A 17765-nucleotide genomic window follows, 5' to 3' on the forward strand; every position below is an offset into this window, starting at 1 on the left:
TTGGTCTGTTTTCAAATCTGTGTTAAAATCTCCTGTAGAGTGAGACCTTCTGATTCCATCAAGGTGAGAGCTGAGACTGCATCAACCATCCTCAGAACCTGAAACCATTCTCTCAAGTTTCAAATCTCACTGTGGGTCTCTTAAGGGGCAGGTTCTAGCAGATAGGAATTGCCATGAGGAAATGGTATTTGCAGGTTCCTTCTTGCTATGTGACAAAGCAGATTGAAAAGGGGAAGGGCTTTAGAGCTGAGAGAAAACAAATGCAAAGAAACGTACGGAAGACCATGAGTTGGACGTATGCTAATGGCCAACAGACATCAATTTCATTAAAAATACGGCAAAAAATTGATTAAAATAAAGAAAAAAATTAGTGTGATAGGACCTCCTTTTATTTAGTTTTGAATAATTTTTTATATTCGAACAAGAAGGTCTCCAGAATTTCTTGGTTTGGATATCTTACTCACACAGTGATATTTCTAGGTTCAGATGTCTACAAATTAACACATGATGAGTTTCCTAGGGAGTATGTATTTTCTTATGCTTTCTCTCATTTTTTTTCTTTTTGTTTTTGTCATGTTTCTGAGGTAAATTATCAGGTGAATTTTCAGTTAAAGGAGGTGTGGCTGTAAGTTTCATTTTCTCCCATGTCTTCTGGTTCTTGGTTTGATCCCCTAATTATGACTAGAACAATCAAGAAAATTAAGAAAATAAAAAAAATAATAAAAAAACCTAGCACTATCATACCTCCATGGGAAGTCTCTTCAGTATATGTCCTTGGTGGTGGTCCACTGTCTACACTACCTCCAAAGCCATTTAGTAGACAGTCTGGTGGCTTCCATTGGATATCACAATGGCAGTGATGTTTATTGTTGCAGACTCCTTTCATATTGCATTGGTATGCTGAACAATTACTTAACAAAACAGACTTAGGGACACACTTCCTGTCAATGCATATAAGGCCTGGACCACAAGCTGTGCCATCTCTCACTGCTCCGATGTCCTCTATGGCAATTCCAAAATGATAGTCCATACTCCAGCAGGTGACATTATTGAAGTGAGTCCAATGCACTGTTTCATGGTTTCTCCTCTGTGGAATCTCTTCCACATTTTCACACTGAATTCGTCCACAGAGTACATCAGCATTATCACATCTTCTGTACTTAAGGCTGTCATTACCACAGTTACCGAAACGATCACCCCGTGTGTTCATTTCCATGTAGCAAGTCTCATCTGCACTCTTGGCACTCCTGCCAAAAAGCATCTGACAGTGTTCTTCGCGTTTATGACATGTCCTATTATAGCAATAACTATCTCCTCCGCAAGGGCTTCCATCTTCCATGTATACATCTTCTGGACACTTACCTGAAGTTCCATTACACCACTCTGGAAGGTCACATTCATTGTTCTCGTCTCTACACAAGGTACCTGCTGGCATGATCTTGCAATCTTTGCAACAACGTCCAGAAGCACATTCAGCACCCAACTTGAAAACACAGTCTTCACCACAGCATGGATCACTCTCACATGATTCAGAGGTTCCACAGTCGCACTGCTCTCCTTCTTCAACTAAAGTATTCCCACACAAGGCGAAGTTAGTTGTTTCTATTTTATCTGGAATATTGTATAGACATTCTTTCCCCGTAATTACTGAATACATATTCTCATAACTGCAGTTGCTGAATCTAGGGTAATTAGATTTTGCTGGGGCCATTATGCACTTAGGTAATCCACAAGCACAATAATTCTTATCATGAGGCATACCCAAATTATGACCCATCTCATGTGCTATAATGAATGCCATGTCTTGAACTGAATCTGTCATGAAACTATTAACTGCACAACTAATATCTGTGCAAACTGTACCTAAATAAGCTAGTCCTAATAACCCACTGTATCCTTGCCTGGCAAAAAGATGTGCAACATCATTTCTAATGTGATTGTCAACGTTTTTCATCTTCCAACGGCAGAAATTAGGTAGGACCTCTCTTATAGATTCTGTTACGTTGACATGGTTTCTTTGAGTCCAAACTTCCAGTGTAGTTAAAACCACCTCAACATCTATCTGAAGATAAAAACCATTTATTGCATTGACAACTTGCAACATTTCCTGCAAACAAGCTGTGACATTATTATTTTTGTAAACATATCGTTTATTATCTACTGCCACATAATATTCAACATACTTGTGGTGGGTCCACCAATTCTCATATTGGCTTTGCATAAGTGTGGAGTCTTTGCTTTCTTGAATCTTCATTTGTTGTGCTATCTCTTCTTCTGTTAACCCACATCTCATAGAAAATGATTCTGAGTCCTCACTGTCTATTTTGTATACCAGATGTTCAAATGTGGATGTTTGGTTCTTGGGCATGATTTCATAAGCTGTGCCATTAATCTCTATTATGCCTTGCAAACTCCCAAAACAGGTGTTAATAATGAGCATGGATTCAGGTTCTCCATCTACATAGCCATGGTAGTAGCAATCTTTCTGTACAAAAGGCTGTTCTTCAAGGAGATCACCTTTGTCATTGTATGTGAACAGTAGGAAGTTCCTGGATACGAAGTATTTTGTGGGTTTCATGGTGATAATATGTCTCTCTCCTCCAAAGCGCAGACTATAGCAGAGCCAGTCTGGGGAAACATCATGTGTACTAGGGTCAGTGACCCTCAAGGGTATCACTACTTCTGGAGGGCTACTGTACCTAGCATGTGCAGTTGGTGACCATACAGAGAGTAAGAGCAACATCCACAGGCAGAGCTGAAGGAACATGATTCTCTCATGGACCAGGGCCTCACCCACAGACAACAGAGGACTTTTCTCTCTTAGTCCTCACTTTGTCTGGTTCCATTCAGCACTGGTCTTTAACGGTGTGTCTTCTGGCAGAATTGATCAATCAGAGCATCGGGACTAAAGGAAATAGTTAAACAAAGGGCAAATATAAATAAATCATGATGAAGTCAGGTTAGAAAAAAATAGCAAAAATTAGGCTTAAATGAATTTATATTCCGAAATGTGACACAGGGTTCATGGAGATTCTGATTGATTGTTGTAAAGTATACTTGTTCCTGTGCAAATTGATTTCTAATACACTACCAGCTTTTAATAACTTACCCTCTTTTCCACATTGTTTCTTAATGTTTGAATTTTCAACTTTTCCTCAATAGCAATGAACGATTTCATAATCTAAAAATTGACATTATACCTGCTTTCATAGATCAATGATATTACTTTAAATTAGAAAACACTAAAAAATTTCCTGCTTATTGAGTACATTTATGTTCCTTTCAATCATTGCCTTTGCATGGCCATGGATGTCAGAAACCTCTCAAGATTAACAATTTCTCTTTTATTTTTTCACTGTATTTCTTTGACATTAATGTTAGTGAATGTGAGCATGTACAATGGTGTGCTTTTGAATCTTGTGTACCTGTTAATATATGTGTGAAGGCCATAGTCCTAAAGTGAGTCCTCAGAAACTATATACCTTGTTTATGCATTTAATATTTACATTTTAATATTTTATCAGTTTATTATATCTTTATATTATATGATTGTATGAGTGCATGTGGTTGTGTGTGTGTGTGTCTATTTTTGTAGAGTTCAAGAGTTAGTCTTGGATATCTTTCCTATGTCACACTCCACCTTGGTTTCTGATACAATGTTCATCTTTTACCTGGCACTCACTAAAGAGGGGAGGCTGGCTGTTCAGCAAACCTTAGAAATCTGCGTGTCTCTGCCTCTCCATTGTTGGCTCTGCATGTACAGACCACTAAACCAGGCTTTTATATTGTTGCCGAGGATCAGTCTCACGTTCCTCTGCTTGTGAAGTGTTCACTTTACCAATCGAACTATTTACCCTGTCCTGGATCCTCAACTTAGTGTATAATTATTTGAAAAAAATTAGTCAAGTAAGGAACAAACTGTGTTATCAACTACAGTGCCAAGAGCTTACAAAAGAAAAATAATTTATAAAGAAATTTAAGGACAACATAGTGGAATTATGATTAAAATCCTGACATGATAATTCAATATCTATGGATGTTTTCTTTTAGATTTAATAATTCTTATAGCGTGTAGATTGCTGGTGTGAAGAAAGGAATTATTTATTCCTAATACAGTAGCATTGATATTGTATGAACAATATCAATTAATGATGAAAACTACACTAATAAACAGAAGGTTAAGTAAAACACTTCAAAGAATAATGAGCAAGAATAGTCTTGTAATAATTTAATTACTATTAGCAATAATTCTAGCATCCAGAACTATGGAGAAAAGATAACATTTTCATCCAAAACTAAGATACATCTATAACAGCAGAGATTACAACTTGACTCTCAGATGTCCTCTTTTACCTTATCATTTTTCTCCCCATAATTTCGTCAAATTCACCAATAGCTAGCCATTTGCCACATGAGCTTCCTAAAAATTATCAGACTAAAAACTCTAGAGTCACCATGATGAAATTGAAGAGATTGGAAATAATGAAAGGAAATGCTGCCCCAAGATCTGAACAATTGGCAATGAATTAAGGGATGTGTGTGTCCACCTCCTAATTTTTTTTGTGCTTCTTTTTTTTGCAACAACTCTCCTGAAAGACTATCACCAGATGCAGTGATGCCCATGGTCCCTTCTAGTTATGTCCTTGCTCATGAAGCATTTGTAAAACCCATCTTAGTAGCAAAGGGTTTTATTTTTGTCATTGTTGTTCTTTTTCATTTGTTTGAGAATGCATAAGAGACCATGAATTCTTTCCTTTCTTTGTCTCTCATGGACAAAGCCCTAGATCCCTGTGTCTATCTAAAGGATTCTATCTTTAGCATTAGGAACATCGGGAATCTCTGCTCCAAAGAATCAAGTGTCTGCTGTTGGTTTACCTTTCTAAGGTCATAAGTATCTCAGAGACATTGCACACTTGCTCATGTAGATGTAGATGCTTTGTCTACTTCATAAAACAACTATTAAAACTAATTTGTGAATTTAGAATTGTAGGGGTAACTGTGTAGGTTAAATTTCTTTGTTAGACAGCTGAGAAAATATCAATCTGAGACCAGTATATTTTATAAATTGTTGAAGGCAAATGGTAGAAACAAGTGTATTCATTAATTAAGGTTGCCAGTGTCAGGAAGCTTGGTGACCTGCCAGTGTGCTGCACTGACTCTTCCATCATTTTTCTTATTTATTTATTTGAAGATTTTACACTTTATATTATATTCTTCCTCACCTTTCAAGTGTTCCTAGATCTTTTCTCCCTTCCAATCTACCCAACTTCATGTTGTTTTTCTCTAATAAATACAAACAAACAAATGAAAAAAGAAAGACTGCAGAAAATCTGGAGTCCAGTTTGTGCTTGCCATCATCAGTTCTGCCCTTGAGTGAGTCAGTGAGTGAGGTTGATATACTCTGTTTCACTCCATTGAAGAAAACCAATTTCCTTACTCTTAGCAGTTTCCACTTACAGAGAGCTTCCTACCTAGGGGTGGAGCTTCACAATCTTTCATTTAAATTTTTTTCCAGAAAATATCTTTTGATTATATTTTTTTAGTGATGGGACTTTGTGTCTACTTCTTCCTGATGAGATTCTTGTGTAAGTCTTGTTTCCACAATTTTGTGAGTTAATATGTGTGTCTGTCTTATTATATGTGGAGAATTCAAGTTTCATAAAGTCATCTATCACTTAAGGCTCTTAGAATCTTTTTCATTTCCCTCTGCACATAGGTCTCTAAGTCTTGAGGGGAGGGGTTTGATAAAGATATCCCCTTTAGGACTGAGACTTCCAAATTTATCGCTTTCTATTGCTATGGATCTCTGTGCTATTTACCATCCAGTGCATGAAGAAGCTATTTGATGAGGGTTGAGTGACACTCTGAACTATAGATATAATATGTTATTAGGAGTCATTTTCTTGTAATATTATTTTATTAGAACCATAGTAGTATGTTTCCATCTAGTTCCCATGACTCCTAGTCTAAGATTCTTGGCCACATAAACAATATCAAATATGGGTTCACTATCATGAAGTGTAGTCTAAATCCAATTCAGATGGATTGGTATCTCCCTTAAAATTCTTTCCACTCCTGCCCCTAGGTCCCATCCCTGGGCACCAGCCGTTCCTGGGAAGACCCGCCCAACTAGGCCCCAGTTTGTGGCCACTGGTCGGGACTCCTGGGAAGGTTCCTCTTCTCCAAGACCCCCGGTAGATCCTGCAGTCTATATGCACTGCCCCAACACCCATCTACCCGAGCCCCCCCCATTTCCTGAGACTTGGAGACCAGCCCCCAACTCCCATCCTGACCAGAGGTGAGTTCCTGGGGTCATCCCCAGAGAGGTCTGCCCCTAGGTCCCATCCCTGGGCACCAGCCATTCCAGGGAAGACCTGCCCAACTTAGCCCCAGGTTCTGGCCATCAGGAGGGCCCCAGGGGGAAGGTTCCCCTTCTCCTAGATACCCCCCGTGGCACACCCTGCAATCTACACAACCTGCCCCACACTCATCTGCCCGAGACATGCACCACTTCTTGAGACTTAGAGACCAGCCCCCAGCTCCCTTCTGGCCTGGAGCTCCCACCCAGGCCAGAGGCTTCCTGAAATGCTGAATCTGTCAGCTCTGTCTGGACCAAGAGCACTGCTAAGACCAAGAACGAATCCATGAGAGATGGGCAAACGTCAAGGCAGAAGTACATACAACAAAATAAAGAGCAATACAGCATCACCAGAACCTAGCCCTCTTCCAACAGCTAGACCTGAAGATCACAAAATGGAAGAAGTAGAAGAAAGCAACCTTAGGAATAACATCATGAAGATGCTAGAGACTTTTAAAGAAGAAATCAAAAATGAAATTAAGGAAAAGACACAAGAAATAGGAAGAACGCTATAAAAAACTAGAGGAAAGGACAAAGAAAGCTGACGAAAACAATAAATCCCTGAAAGAAACCATGAAAAAACAATGAAACAGATGAGGGAAACAGTGAAATACCTGAAAAGGGAAATAGAAAAAATGAAGAACACACAAACAGAGGGAATGCTGGAAATAGAAAATGTGAGTAAATAACAGGAACTACAGATACAAGTATAATCAATGGAATACAAGAGATGGAAGAGCAGATCTCTGTCTTTGAAAAATACATTAGAAGAAATAGATTCATCAGTCAAAGAAAACACTAGAGTCAACAAAGTCATGACCCAAAATGCCCAGGAAATTTGGGACACCATGAAAAGACCAAACTTACAAATAATAGGGATAGAAGAAGGAGAATACCAACTCAAAGGCACAGAAAATATATTCAACAAAATCATAGAAGAAAACTTTCCCAATTTAAAGAAGTAATGCCTATGAAGATACAAGAAGCCTATAGAACACCAAACAGACTAGACCCCCCAAAACAGTCCCCTTGCCACATAATAATTAAATAATTAAACATACAGAATAAAGAAAGAATATTAAGAGCAGCAAAGGAAAAAGGCCAAGTGACTTATAAAGGCAAACCCATAAGAATAACACCAGATTTCTCGATGGAGACTTTGAAAGTCAGAGGGACCTGGACAGATGTAATGCAGACACTAAGAGACCATGGATGCCAGCCTAGACTAATATACCCAGCAAAACTTTCAATCATCATAGACGGAGTGAACAAGACATTTCAAGACAAAACCAGATTTAAACAATACTTATCCACAAAACCAGCCCTACAAAAAGCACTAGAAGGAAAATTCCAACCTATGGAAGTCAGACACACACACAAAAACACAAGCAACAGATAACGCCACAGCAGTAAACCCCAAAGAAGAGAAGTACACACACACTACCACCAAAATAATAATAATAATAATAATAATAATAATAATAATAATAATAACAGTAATGAACAATAACTGGTCATTAATATCCCTTAATATCAATGGACTTAATTCACCTATAAAAAGACACAGGCTAACAGAATGGATATGAAAGCAGGACCCATCATTCTGCTGCATACAAGAAACACACCTCAAATTCAAAGAGAGACACTACCTAAGAATAAAAGGCTGTGAAAAGACTTTCCAATCAAATGGACTTAAGAAACAGGCAGGTGTAGCCATCCTAATATCCAACAAAATAGACTTCAAGCTAAAATCAATCAAAAGAAATCAAGGGGGACATTACATACTCAACACAGGAAAGATCCACCAAGATGAAGTTCACTAATTCTGAACATTTATACCCCAAACACAAGGGTACCCACATATGTAAAAGAAACTTTACTAAAGCTTAAATCACATATAAAACCCCACACATTAATAGTGGGAGGCTTCAATACCCCACTTTCACCACTGGACAGACCTCCCATATTGAAACTTAACAGAAAAATAAAGGACTTAACTGATGTTATGACTCAAATGGACTTAATTGATATCTACAGAATATTCCATCTTAATAAAAAGATTATACCTTCTCAGCACCCCATGGAACCTTCTCTAAAATCTACCACATAATTGGCCACAAAGCAAATCTCAACAGATACAAAGCAATTGGAATAACCTCCTGCATTCTATCAGACCACCATGGCTTAAAGTTAGATTTCAACAACAACAAATATTACAGAAAGCATACAGTCTCATGGAAATTGAGTAATACTGAACTAAATCACCAATGGGTTAAGGAAGAAATAAAGAAAGAAATTAAAGACTTCCTAGAGATCAATCAAAATGAATATACCACATATCCAAACTTATGGGACACTATGAAAGCAGTGCTTAGAAGGAAACTCATAGCACTAAATTCCCACATAAAGAAGTTGGAGAAATCTCACACTAGTGGCTTAACAGCACACCTGAAAGCTCTAGAACAAGAAGAGACAAAGTCACCCAGGAAGAATAGATACCAGGAAATTATCAAATTGAGAGCAGAAATCAATAAAATAGAAACAAATAGAACAATACAAAAAATTAATGAAGCAAAGAGTTGGTTCTTTGAGAAAGTCAACAAGATAGAGAAGCCCTTATCCAACCTAAATGAGAGAGAGAGAGAGAGAGAGAGAGAGAGAGAGAGAGAGAGAGAGAGAGCGAGCATCCAAATTAACAAAATCAGAAATGAAAAGGGAGACATAACAACTAACATTGAGGAAATCCACAGAATCATCAGGTCATACTTCAAAAACCTCTACTCCACAGAACTGGAAAGTCTAAAAGAAATGGATAATTTTCTGGATAGGTACCACATACCTAAGTTAAATCACGACCAGATAAACTATTTAAATAGACCAATAACCCCTAAGGAAATAGAAATATTCATTAAAAGTCTACCAACAAAAAAAACCCAAACAAACAAAAACAAACAAACAAACAAACAACAACAACAACAACAACAAAAAACCAGGACCAGGTGGTTTCAGCGCAGAATTCTACCAAATCTTCAAAGAAGAGTTAATACCAATACTCTTTAATTTGTTCCACACAATAGAAACAGAAGGAACATTATAAAACTCCTTCTATGAGGCTGCAATTACCCTGATTCCTAAACCAAACAAAGATGCAACAAAGAAAGAGTACTACAGATCAATCTCCCTCATGAATATTGATGCAAAAATACTCAATAAAATACTGGCAAACAGACTCCAAGAACACATCAAAACAATTATCCATCATGATCAAGTAGGCTTCATCCCAGGGATGCAAGTGTGGTTCAACATACGAAAGTCCCTCAATGAAATCCACCATATAAAGAAACTGAAAGAAAAAAACCACATGATCATCCCACTAGATGCAGAAAAGGCATTTGACAAAATCCAACACCCCTTCATGATAAAGGTATTGGAGAGATCAGGAATACAGGGAACATACTGAAACATCATAAAGGCAATTTACAGCAAGCCAACAGCCAACATCAAAATAAATGGAGAGAAACTCAAAATGGTTCCACTAAAATCAGGAACAAGGCAAGGCTGTCCACTCTCCCCATACTTATTCAATATAGTACTTGAAGTTCTAGCCAGAGCAATAAGACAACATAAGGAGATTAAGGGGATACAAATTGGAAAGGAAGAATTCAAGCTTTCCTTATTTGCAGTATACATGAGTGATCCCAAAACTTTGACCAAAGAACTTATATACCTTATAAACACCTTCAGTAGCATCGCAGGATACAAGATTAACTAAAAAAAAAAATCAGTAGCTCTCCTATATACAATTGACGAACAGGCTGAGAAGGAAATCAGAGATACATCACGTTTACAATAGCCACACATGATAAAAAATACCCTGGGGTAACTCTAACTAAGCAAGTGAAGGACCTATACAACAAGAACTTTAAGTCCCTGAAAAAAGAAATAGAAGATGTCAGAAAATGCAAAGATCTCCCATGCTCATGGATAGGCAGGATTAACATAATAAAAATGGCAATCTTACCAAAAGCAATTTACAGATTCAATGCAATCCCCATCAAAATACCAAGACAATTCTTCACAGACCTGGAAAGAATAATACTCAATTTCATATGGAAAAACAAATACCCAGGATAGCCAAAAGAATCATGTACAATAAAATAACCTCTGGAGTTTTCACAATCCCTGGCCTCAAGCACTGCTATAGAGCTACAGTAATAAAAACAGCTTGGTACTGGCATAAAACTGACACATGGACCAATGGAATCTTATTGAAGACCCTGACATTAATCTGCACACCTATGAACATATAATTTTTGACAAAGAAACCAAAACTGTATAATGGGAAAAAAGAAAGCATCTTCAACAAATGGTGCTGGCATAACTGGATGTCAACATGTAGAAGGCTAAAAATAGATCCATATCTGTCACTGTGCACAAAACTTAAGTCCAAGTGGATCAAAGACCTCAACTTAAATCCAGCTACTCTGAACCAGATAGAAGAGAAAGTGGGAAGTAGTCTTGAACACATTTTTATAGGAGATCACTTCCTAAATATAACACCAGTACCACAGACACTAAGAGAAACAATCAATCAGTGGGACCTTTTGAAACTGAGAAGCTTTTGTAGAGCAAAGGACACTGTCAATAAGACAAAGTGACTGCCTACAGAATGGGAAAAGATCTTCACCAAGCCCACATCTGACAGAGGGCTGATATCCAGAATATATAAAGAACTCAAGAAATTAGACATCAAAATGCCCAACAGTCCAATTAAGAAATGGGCTATAGAGCTAGACAGAGAATTCTCAACAGAGGAAGCTCAAATGGCTGAAAGACATTTAAGGCATTGCTCAGCCTCCCTAATCATCAGGGAAATGCAAATCAAAATGACTCTGAGATACTACTTTACACCCGTCAGAATGGCTAAGACCAAAACACTGAAGATAGCTTATGCTGGAGAGGATATGGAGCAAGAGGACCTCTCCTCCACTGCTCCTGGGAATGCAAGCTTGTACAGCCACTTTGGAAATCAATATTAAGCTTTCTTAGAAAATTGGGAATCAATCTCCCCCAAAACCCAGCTATACCACTCGTGGACATATACCTAAGGAATGCTCAATCATACCAAAAGGACACATGCTCAGCTATGTTCATATCAGCACTGTTTGTAATAACCAGAACCTGGAAATTACCTAGATACCCTTCAACTGAAGAATGGATAAATAAGATGTACATATACACAATGGACTACAACTCAGCAGAGAAAAACAATGACATCATGAAGTTTGCAGGCAAATGGATGGATCTAGGAAATATCATCCTGAGTGAGATAACCCAGACTCAGAAAGACAAACACGGTATGTACTCACTCATAGGAGGATATTAGATGTAAAACAAAGGATGACTAGACTGCTACTCACAACTCCAGGGAGGCTACCTAGAAAACAGGACCCTAAGAAAGCCACAGGGATTGCCCAACGACAGAGAAATGGATGAGATCCACATGAGCAAACTGGATGTGGGGGAGGGGGATAATGAAGGGCAAGGGTTGAGGGAAAGAGAGCTTAGGGGATCAGGAGATCCCAGTTGGATCAAAAATAGAGAGGGAGAACAAGGAAAAATACACCATGATAAATGAAGACCCCATGGGAATAGGAAGAAGCAAAGTGGTAGAGAGGTCCCCACAAAGATACCTCCACAATTGACTACTGGCAATGGTCAAGAAAAAGCCCGAACTGACCTACTCTGGTGATAGGATGGCCAAACACCCTAACTGTTGTGCTAGAAATCTCATCCAGTGACTGATGGAAGCAGAATCAGAGATCCAATGCCAGGCCCCAGGAATCCAATCGGTGAGAAAGAGGAGGGATTGTATGAGTGAGAATTGTTGAGACCAAGATTGGAAAAAGCACAGGGACAAATAGCCAAATTAGTAGAAACACATGAACTCTGAACCAATAGCTGAGGAGCCCCCAACTGGATCAGACCCTCTGGATAAGTGAGACAGTTGATTAGCTTGAACTGTTTGGGAGGCACCCAGGCAGTGAAACCGGGACCTGCCCTTAGTGCATGAGCTAGCTATTTGGAACCTGGGGCCTATGCAGGGACACTTTGCTAAGCCTGGGAGGAGGGGACTGTACCTGCCTGGACTGAATCTACCAGGTTGAGCTGAATCCCCAGGAGAGTCCTTGCCCTGGAGGAGATGGGAATGGGGGGTGGGCTGGGGGGAGGGCAGAGGGAGACGTGAGGAAGGAGGACAGGGGAATCCGTGACTGATCTGTAAAACTAAATCAAATTATAAAATTTTAAAAAAGACCTGCTGGGTGCATGTGGCACATGCCTTTAATCCTAGCCCTTGGGTGCCAGGGGCACCTGGATCTCTGTGAGTTCTAGGCCAGCGTGGTCTACAGAGCTAGTTCCAGGACAGCTAGGGATGTTACACAGAGAAATCTTGCCTTGAACACTGGAATTAAATAGGAGTTCCAGACATAATTCCACACATATGTAGACACCTAATTTTTAATAAGCCAGAAATACACATGGAGAAAAAAAGACAATATCTTCAACAAATGGTGCTGCTCAAATTGGATTGCTACATTTCAAAGAATAAAAATAGAATCATACTCATTACCCTGCACAAACTCCTAATGGATCAAAGACCTCAATATAAGACCAGGTATCCTTAATCTGATGGACAGAGGTGGGAAATAGATAATATGTAACAAATCAGCACCCAACACCATCCTAGATGGATTTGCATGAAACTCATGAACAAGAAAAAGGTGTTCATTCTTCCTATTAAATGCAATGCTTGAAGGATTAGCTAGAGCAATAAGAGAAGTGTAGGAGATACAGTGATAATGGTAAAGTATGAAGCCAAAGTACTCTTATTTGCAGATGAAATATATACAAATGTACCCAAGATCTCTACCATAAAACTATTACAGCTGATAAATATATTAAGCAAAGTAACTGAAAACAAAATTCACATACAAAATTTGATCTTCTTCCTATATACAAACCACAAGCACATCAAGAAAGAAAGCAAGGAAACAATACCATTTACAATAGTCTAATATGCCTATCTATCTATCTATCTATCTATCTATCTATCTATCTATCTATCTATCTATCTTACCTACCTATCTATCTCTCTATATATATATGTACACACACACACACACACACACGTGTGTGTGTGTGTGTGTGTGTGTGTGTGTGTGTGTGTGTATTTATATATTGGGATAAATCTAACCAAGGAAATAAAATACTTTTACAAACATACTTTTTAAGACAGTGAAAAAAATAATTTGAAGAAGATGCTCTAGGATGGAAAGACTTCCCATGCTCATGGACTGGCGGGATTGAGAAAAATATTAAACCTACAAAAAGCAATCTACAAAGTTGATGTTCTCTCTTCAAAATTTCAATGCAATTATTCACAGAAATTGAAAAAAAATTGTTAAATTTTGTATGAAAATACAAAATACCCACTATAGTCAAAATAATTCTGAACAACAATACAACAAAAATCTACTGGAAATATCATAATTCCAATGTTAAGTCAAATTACAGTGCTACAGTAACAGAAAACATAATACTGATATAGAAACAGACTCATTAGTAAAGGGAGCATCAGGTTTCAGAAGGCAGCCCTCTTGACAGCAAAATAATGACTCCACAAATGTGATTTTGAACACTTAACTGTTTCAACAGTGACTAGTAATAAATAACCAGGACAGCCTTGCCTTACCAAGAAGTATATGATATCACACCAATGATGCTTCATGGTTTTCTATTCAAATTGCAAAAATCTTTTAAGACTTGATATATACTTCCTTTCACTCATACCAGATTTGTTCAGTCCAGATCTCAGGTCTATCAAAAACACATCAGTAAAATAAACTGTTTGAACATGATAGTCATTTATTCTATTGTTAATTTAAAATACTTTATCGTGGTAGGCTATAATACTTCCCATGTAAACTAATACCACAAAATATTCGATAATCTTTTTATGAACCCACTGGTTCTCATAAAAGATTTGCCTCACTTTGTAAGTGTGGAAGAAGGTTTCCTGGGCATGATGTCATAAAAAGTGGCATTTATCTCTATTATGTCTTGAAAAGCTCCCAAACAGGTAACCATCATGGATTCAGTTTTTCCATCACCTAGTCATGGTAATAGCAGTCATTCTGTACTAAGATTGTTCCTCAAAGACAAGACTTTTGGTCAGTGTAGACAGACAATGAGAAGTGTATAGATATCAAGTATATTTTGGGCTTCATGGTGATAATGTGTCTCTGGCCTCAAAGTATAGGCCATAAGACAATCAACCTGCAAAATTCTGTCTCTATACATGTTAATGACTCTTGAGCATATATAACCACTACTAGGGGAGGGTGTTGCATTGAGCATATCCAACTTCTAGTCATACAGAAAAGGAAAGCCTCCTTCACAGCCAAAGCTACAGGCAAGTTATCCTCATGTGCACCAGGATCTCACCAAGAGCCACTATATTCTGTGAGACAACAAACGAGGAACAGAAATCCCTGTTGGATCTATGTCTTCAAATTGTTTGTTTTTCATGCTTTACTTGTATATATTTTTTCAGAGTTTATCTATCAGAGCATCATGAATAAAAGACACATAGAAAAGAAAAGAAAGACAGACCCATGTATAGTAAACCTATGAACAAATCAGGTAGGAGAAAATTATAAAGTATGAACTAAAATGGATTAGATTTTAGTTCAAGATATATGAACATTGTGTTTGTATTTTGTTAAGTTTGATTAAAGTATTCTTGTTCCTGCAGAGGTATATTTTTCATACAGCACCAATTTTTAAAATTATTCTGCCTTTTCATGTTGTTTTTAAATGTTATCATTTTACAACATTCCCCAACAACAGGAAGAATCCTCATCTAAAATGGGTGTTGTCTGTTTTGTTTTTGATTTTAGATTTTATTACTGAATTTCTGTTATGGTGATTTGTAGCAGGCTTTCTTGGATTGCCAGCCCCCAAATCTTGACACAGACTTATTATTAATTATGAAAGCTTGGCATTGCCTTTTGCTTGCATCTAACTCTTATAACTTAAATTAACCCATTTCTATTAATCTATATGCTGCCACATGGCTCGTAGGTTTCATCTCTCATTCTGCATGTCCTGCTTCCTTTCTGGCTCCTCTGGTGTCTCTCCTCCCTCCTAGATTCATGCCCTCTTCATTTCTCTCTGCTCTGAAGTCCCAACTAACCTCTACCTGCCAACCTAGTGGACATTGAGCATTTTATCCAACCAATCAGAAGGTGCATTGACAAAGACACATCTTCACAGTGTACAGAAAGATTATTCTGTAACAGTGATTTATGTTGTAAAGCTAAGGTAAACTCTGGCTTATTAAGTACAGGTTGGATGCTCATTTTAGTCCATGGCTTGTCATTGTCAAAGGAGGCAGGAAATTGTTTCAAGACAAACATTTTTCTCATTTGGATTTTAGTGTAGATGTGTTCTAGGCATGAATGCCAAGGTTGTGTGGATTGTGTTCATGTTCATAGTAAATGTACTTCTCTGTATATATGTAGGCCAGAGTTCATCCTAGATTAGTGGTACTCTGGAGACATATACATTATTTTTTGTTTTACTATTTATGCTTTTGTAATTTTTGAATGTGTGTTTATTTGATGTGTGTGTGTGTGTGTGTGTGTGTGTGTGTGTGTGTGTGTGTGATTGTGTATGTGTGGATATTTATCTATGTGTTGGTGTGGGTGTGTTAGAGAGAGAAGGGGGAGAGAGAGAGAGGAGAGAGAGTGTGTGAGTTTAGGACAAGAACTGTCATTAGGGAGCATTTCAAAGTCACTATCCACCTTGCTTTTTGACACAGAGTCTGACACTGACTTAAAGTTCACTAAGGAGATTCAGTTCACTGGACAGACAGTCCTAGCCATTCTCCTGTCTCTGCCTCCTGACACTCCTTGTATTCCAAGCATATGCTGCTAATGCCTGCCTGTTAGAATATCCTGGTGTTCAAACTCAGGTCTTTATGATTATGATGTATATCCTTACCAACTCACCTACCTTTCCCATCCAGTATGCTCATTTTCCTAGAAACAAGAGTGTCCTGTTGGTGAAGAAAACTAACTAAGGAAAAAAGAGAGTTGCCATAGGCAGTGCTAACAAGCCATAGAAGATAATTCTTTGGTAAAATAGATTTTGAAGACAATATCTTAAACTTGTGATTAAAAATTTGACATGCTAAGTCACTGTCCATTATGGTTTTGATTCATTTCATAATTATTTGAATGCCTAGATTTGTATTGTAACAACAGCAACAACAAAAACAGTCATATGTATTTTAGTGTAGCACTCTTAAAGTTCTGTCAATGTGAGTCTCAGGATCCCCTATTAAAAATATATTTCAAAAGTATGAAACAGGAAAAAAACTGGAAAGAATACTTGTGTACAATTGTGTAAATTACTGTACACAATGATTCTAGAGACCAATGGTGTTGACAAAATCGAATACTTTCATTAAAAATGTAGTGCAGAATGATATTAAGAGAGTCTTCCATGCAACTCCAAAATACCATCTTTTATCCATTGCTTTTCCCCCTTACATTTTCATCAATAACTAGAAACTCACCATTTAGGCTCTCTGTTATCTAGAGAATATTAAACCACATTAAAAACACCATAGCACCCTACACACTACACAGGCAATATACCAACTGCAAAGTAAGCTGTGTTTCTTATTCTGAGGTCTATAATTTCAGCACTCAGAAGCTCAAGGCAAGAGCATCAGTAGTTCAGGACTACATAGCAAGCACAGGACCAGCATGAACTACATGAAACCATGTTTAAAAATAAACATCTTCTGGCTGAATGGAGGAATACTCTCATGAAGTTCAGCTCTTCCAATAAAATTCAAAGCAGTTTAGTGAAACTCAGACTACTCAGCAGTTTCCTTGATACAAGTATTCAATATCAAATATTATTTTGAAGCAATAACATTTTTAAACTGAGCATGCATTTTAATCTCCAGATAAATTATCACTAATTTTCCTGTGAGTAGAACTGTCTACAACAATTCCAGCTGTCCTGACAAACTACAAAATCTATAAGAAAAACTCTACAGAGTCACCAAAGAAAGAGAGAAAAGCAGAAAATATTTAAAGGAAATGCCATGCCCCAAACTTTAAACAATTGGCAAAGAATTAAGGAATGTATGTTTATTCTTCTGATAATCATCTCTCCTTCTGTCTTTTAGAATGAAACTCCTGTAAGACCTACCATGATGGAGTGATGTGCATAGCTCTTGTTCTGGCTCTGCTGTAGAATCATTTGTAATTCTACTATTCATCTTCTGAGAGCACACATGATAAAGAGAACTCAAGGGCTCTCCATTGTC

The 17765-nt window shown here is 37.7% G+C and overlaps 1 protein-coding gene across 1 annotated transcript; it reads right to left on the minus strand.

Annotated features, from left to right (window-relative positions):
• Positions 1 to 430: 430 nt before the first annotated feature.
• On the minus strand, positions 431 to 17744 carry LOC114701158 (disintegrin and metalloproteinase domain-containing protein 26A-like). The gene is made up of 2 exons (XM_028881122.2): positions 17648 to 17744; positions 431 to 2905 (listed from the first exon to the last, which is right to left on the minus strand). The coding sequence occupies exon 2, from the start codon at positions 2765 to 2767 to the stop codon at positions 605 to 607; it is 2163 nt and encodes a 720-aa protein (XP_028736955.2). The 5' UTR covers positions 2768 to 2905; positions 17648 to 17744; the 3' UTR covers positions 431 to 604.
• Positions 17745 to 17765: the final 21 nt, after the last annotated feature.

The sequence above is a fragment of the Peromyscus leucopus genome, chromosome 17 (assembly GCF_004664715.2).
Source record: "Peromyscus leucopus breed LL Stock chromosome 17, UCI_PerLeu_2.1, whole genome shotgun sequence".
Taxonomy (NCBI): domain Eukaryota; kingdom Metazoa; phylum Chordata; class Mammalia; order Rodentia; family Cricetidae; genus Peromyscus; species Peromyscus leucopus.

Bases quoted from the DNA above. Each gene is read 5' to 3' on its own strand.
- LOC114701158 (XM_028881122.2), bottom strand. From the start codon at position 2,767: ATGTTCCTTCAGCTCTGCCTGTGGATGTTGCTCTTACTCTCTGTATGG.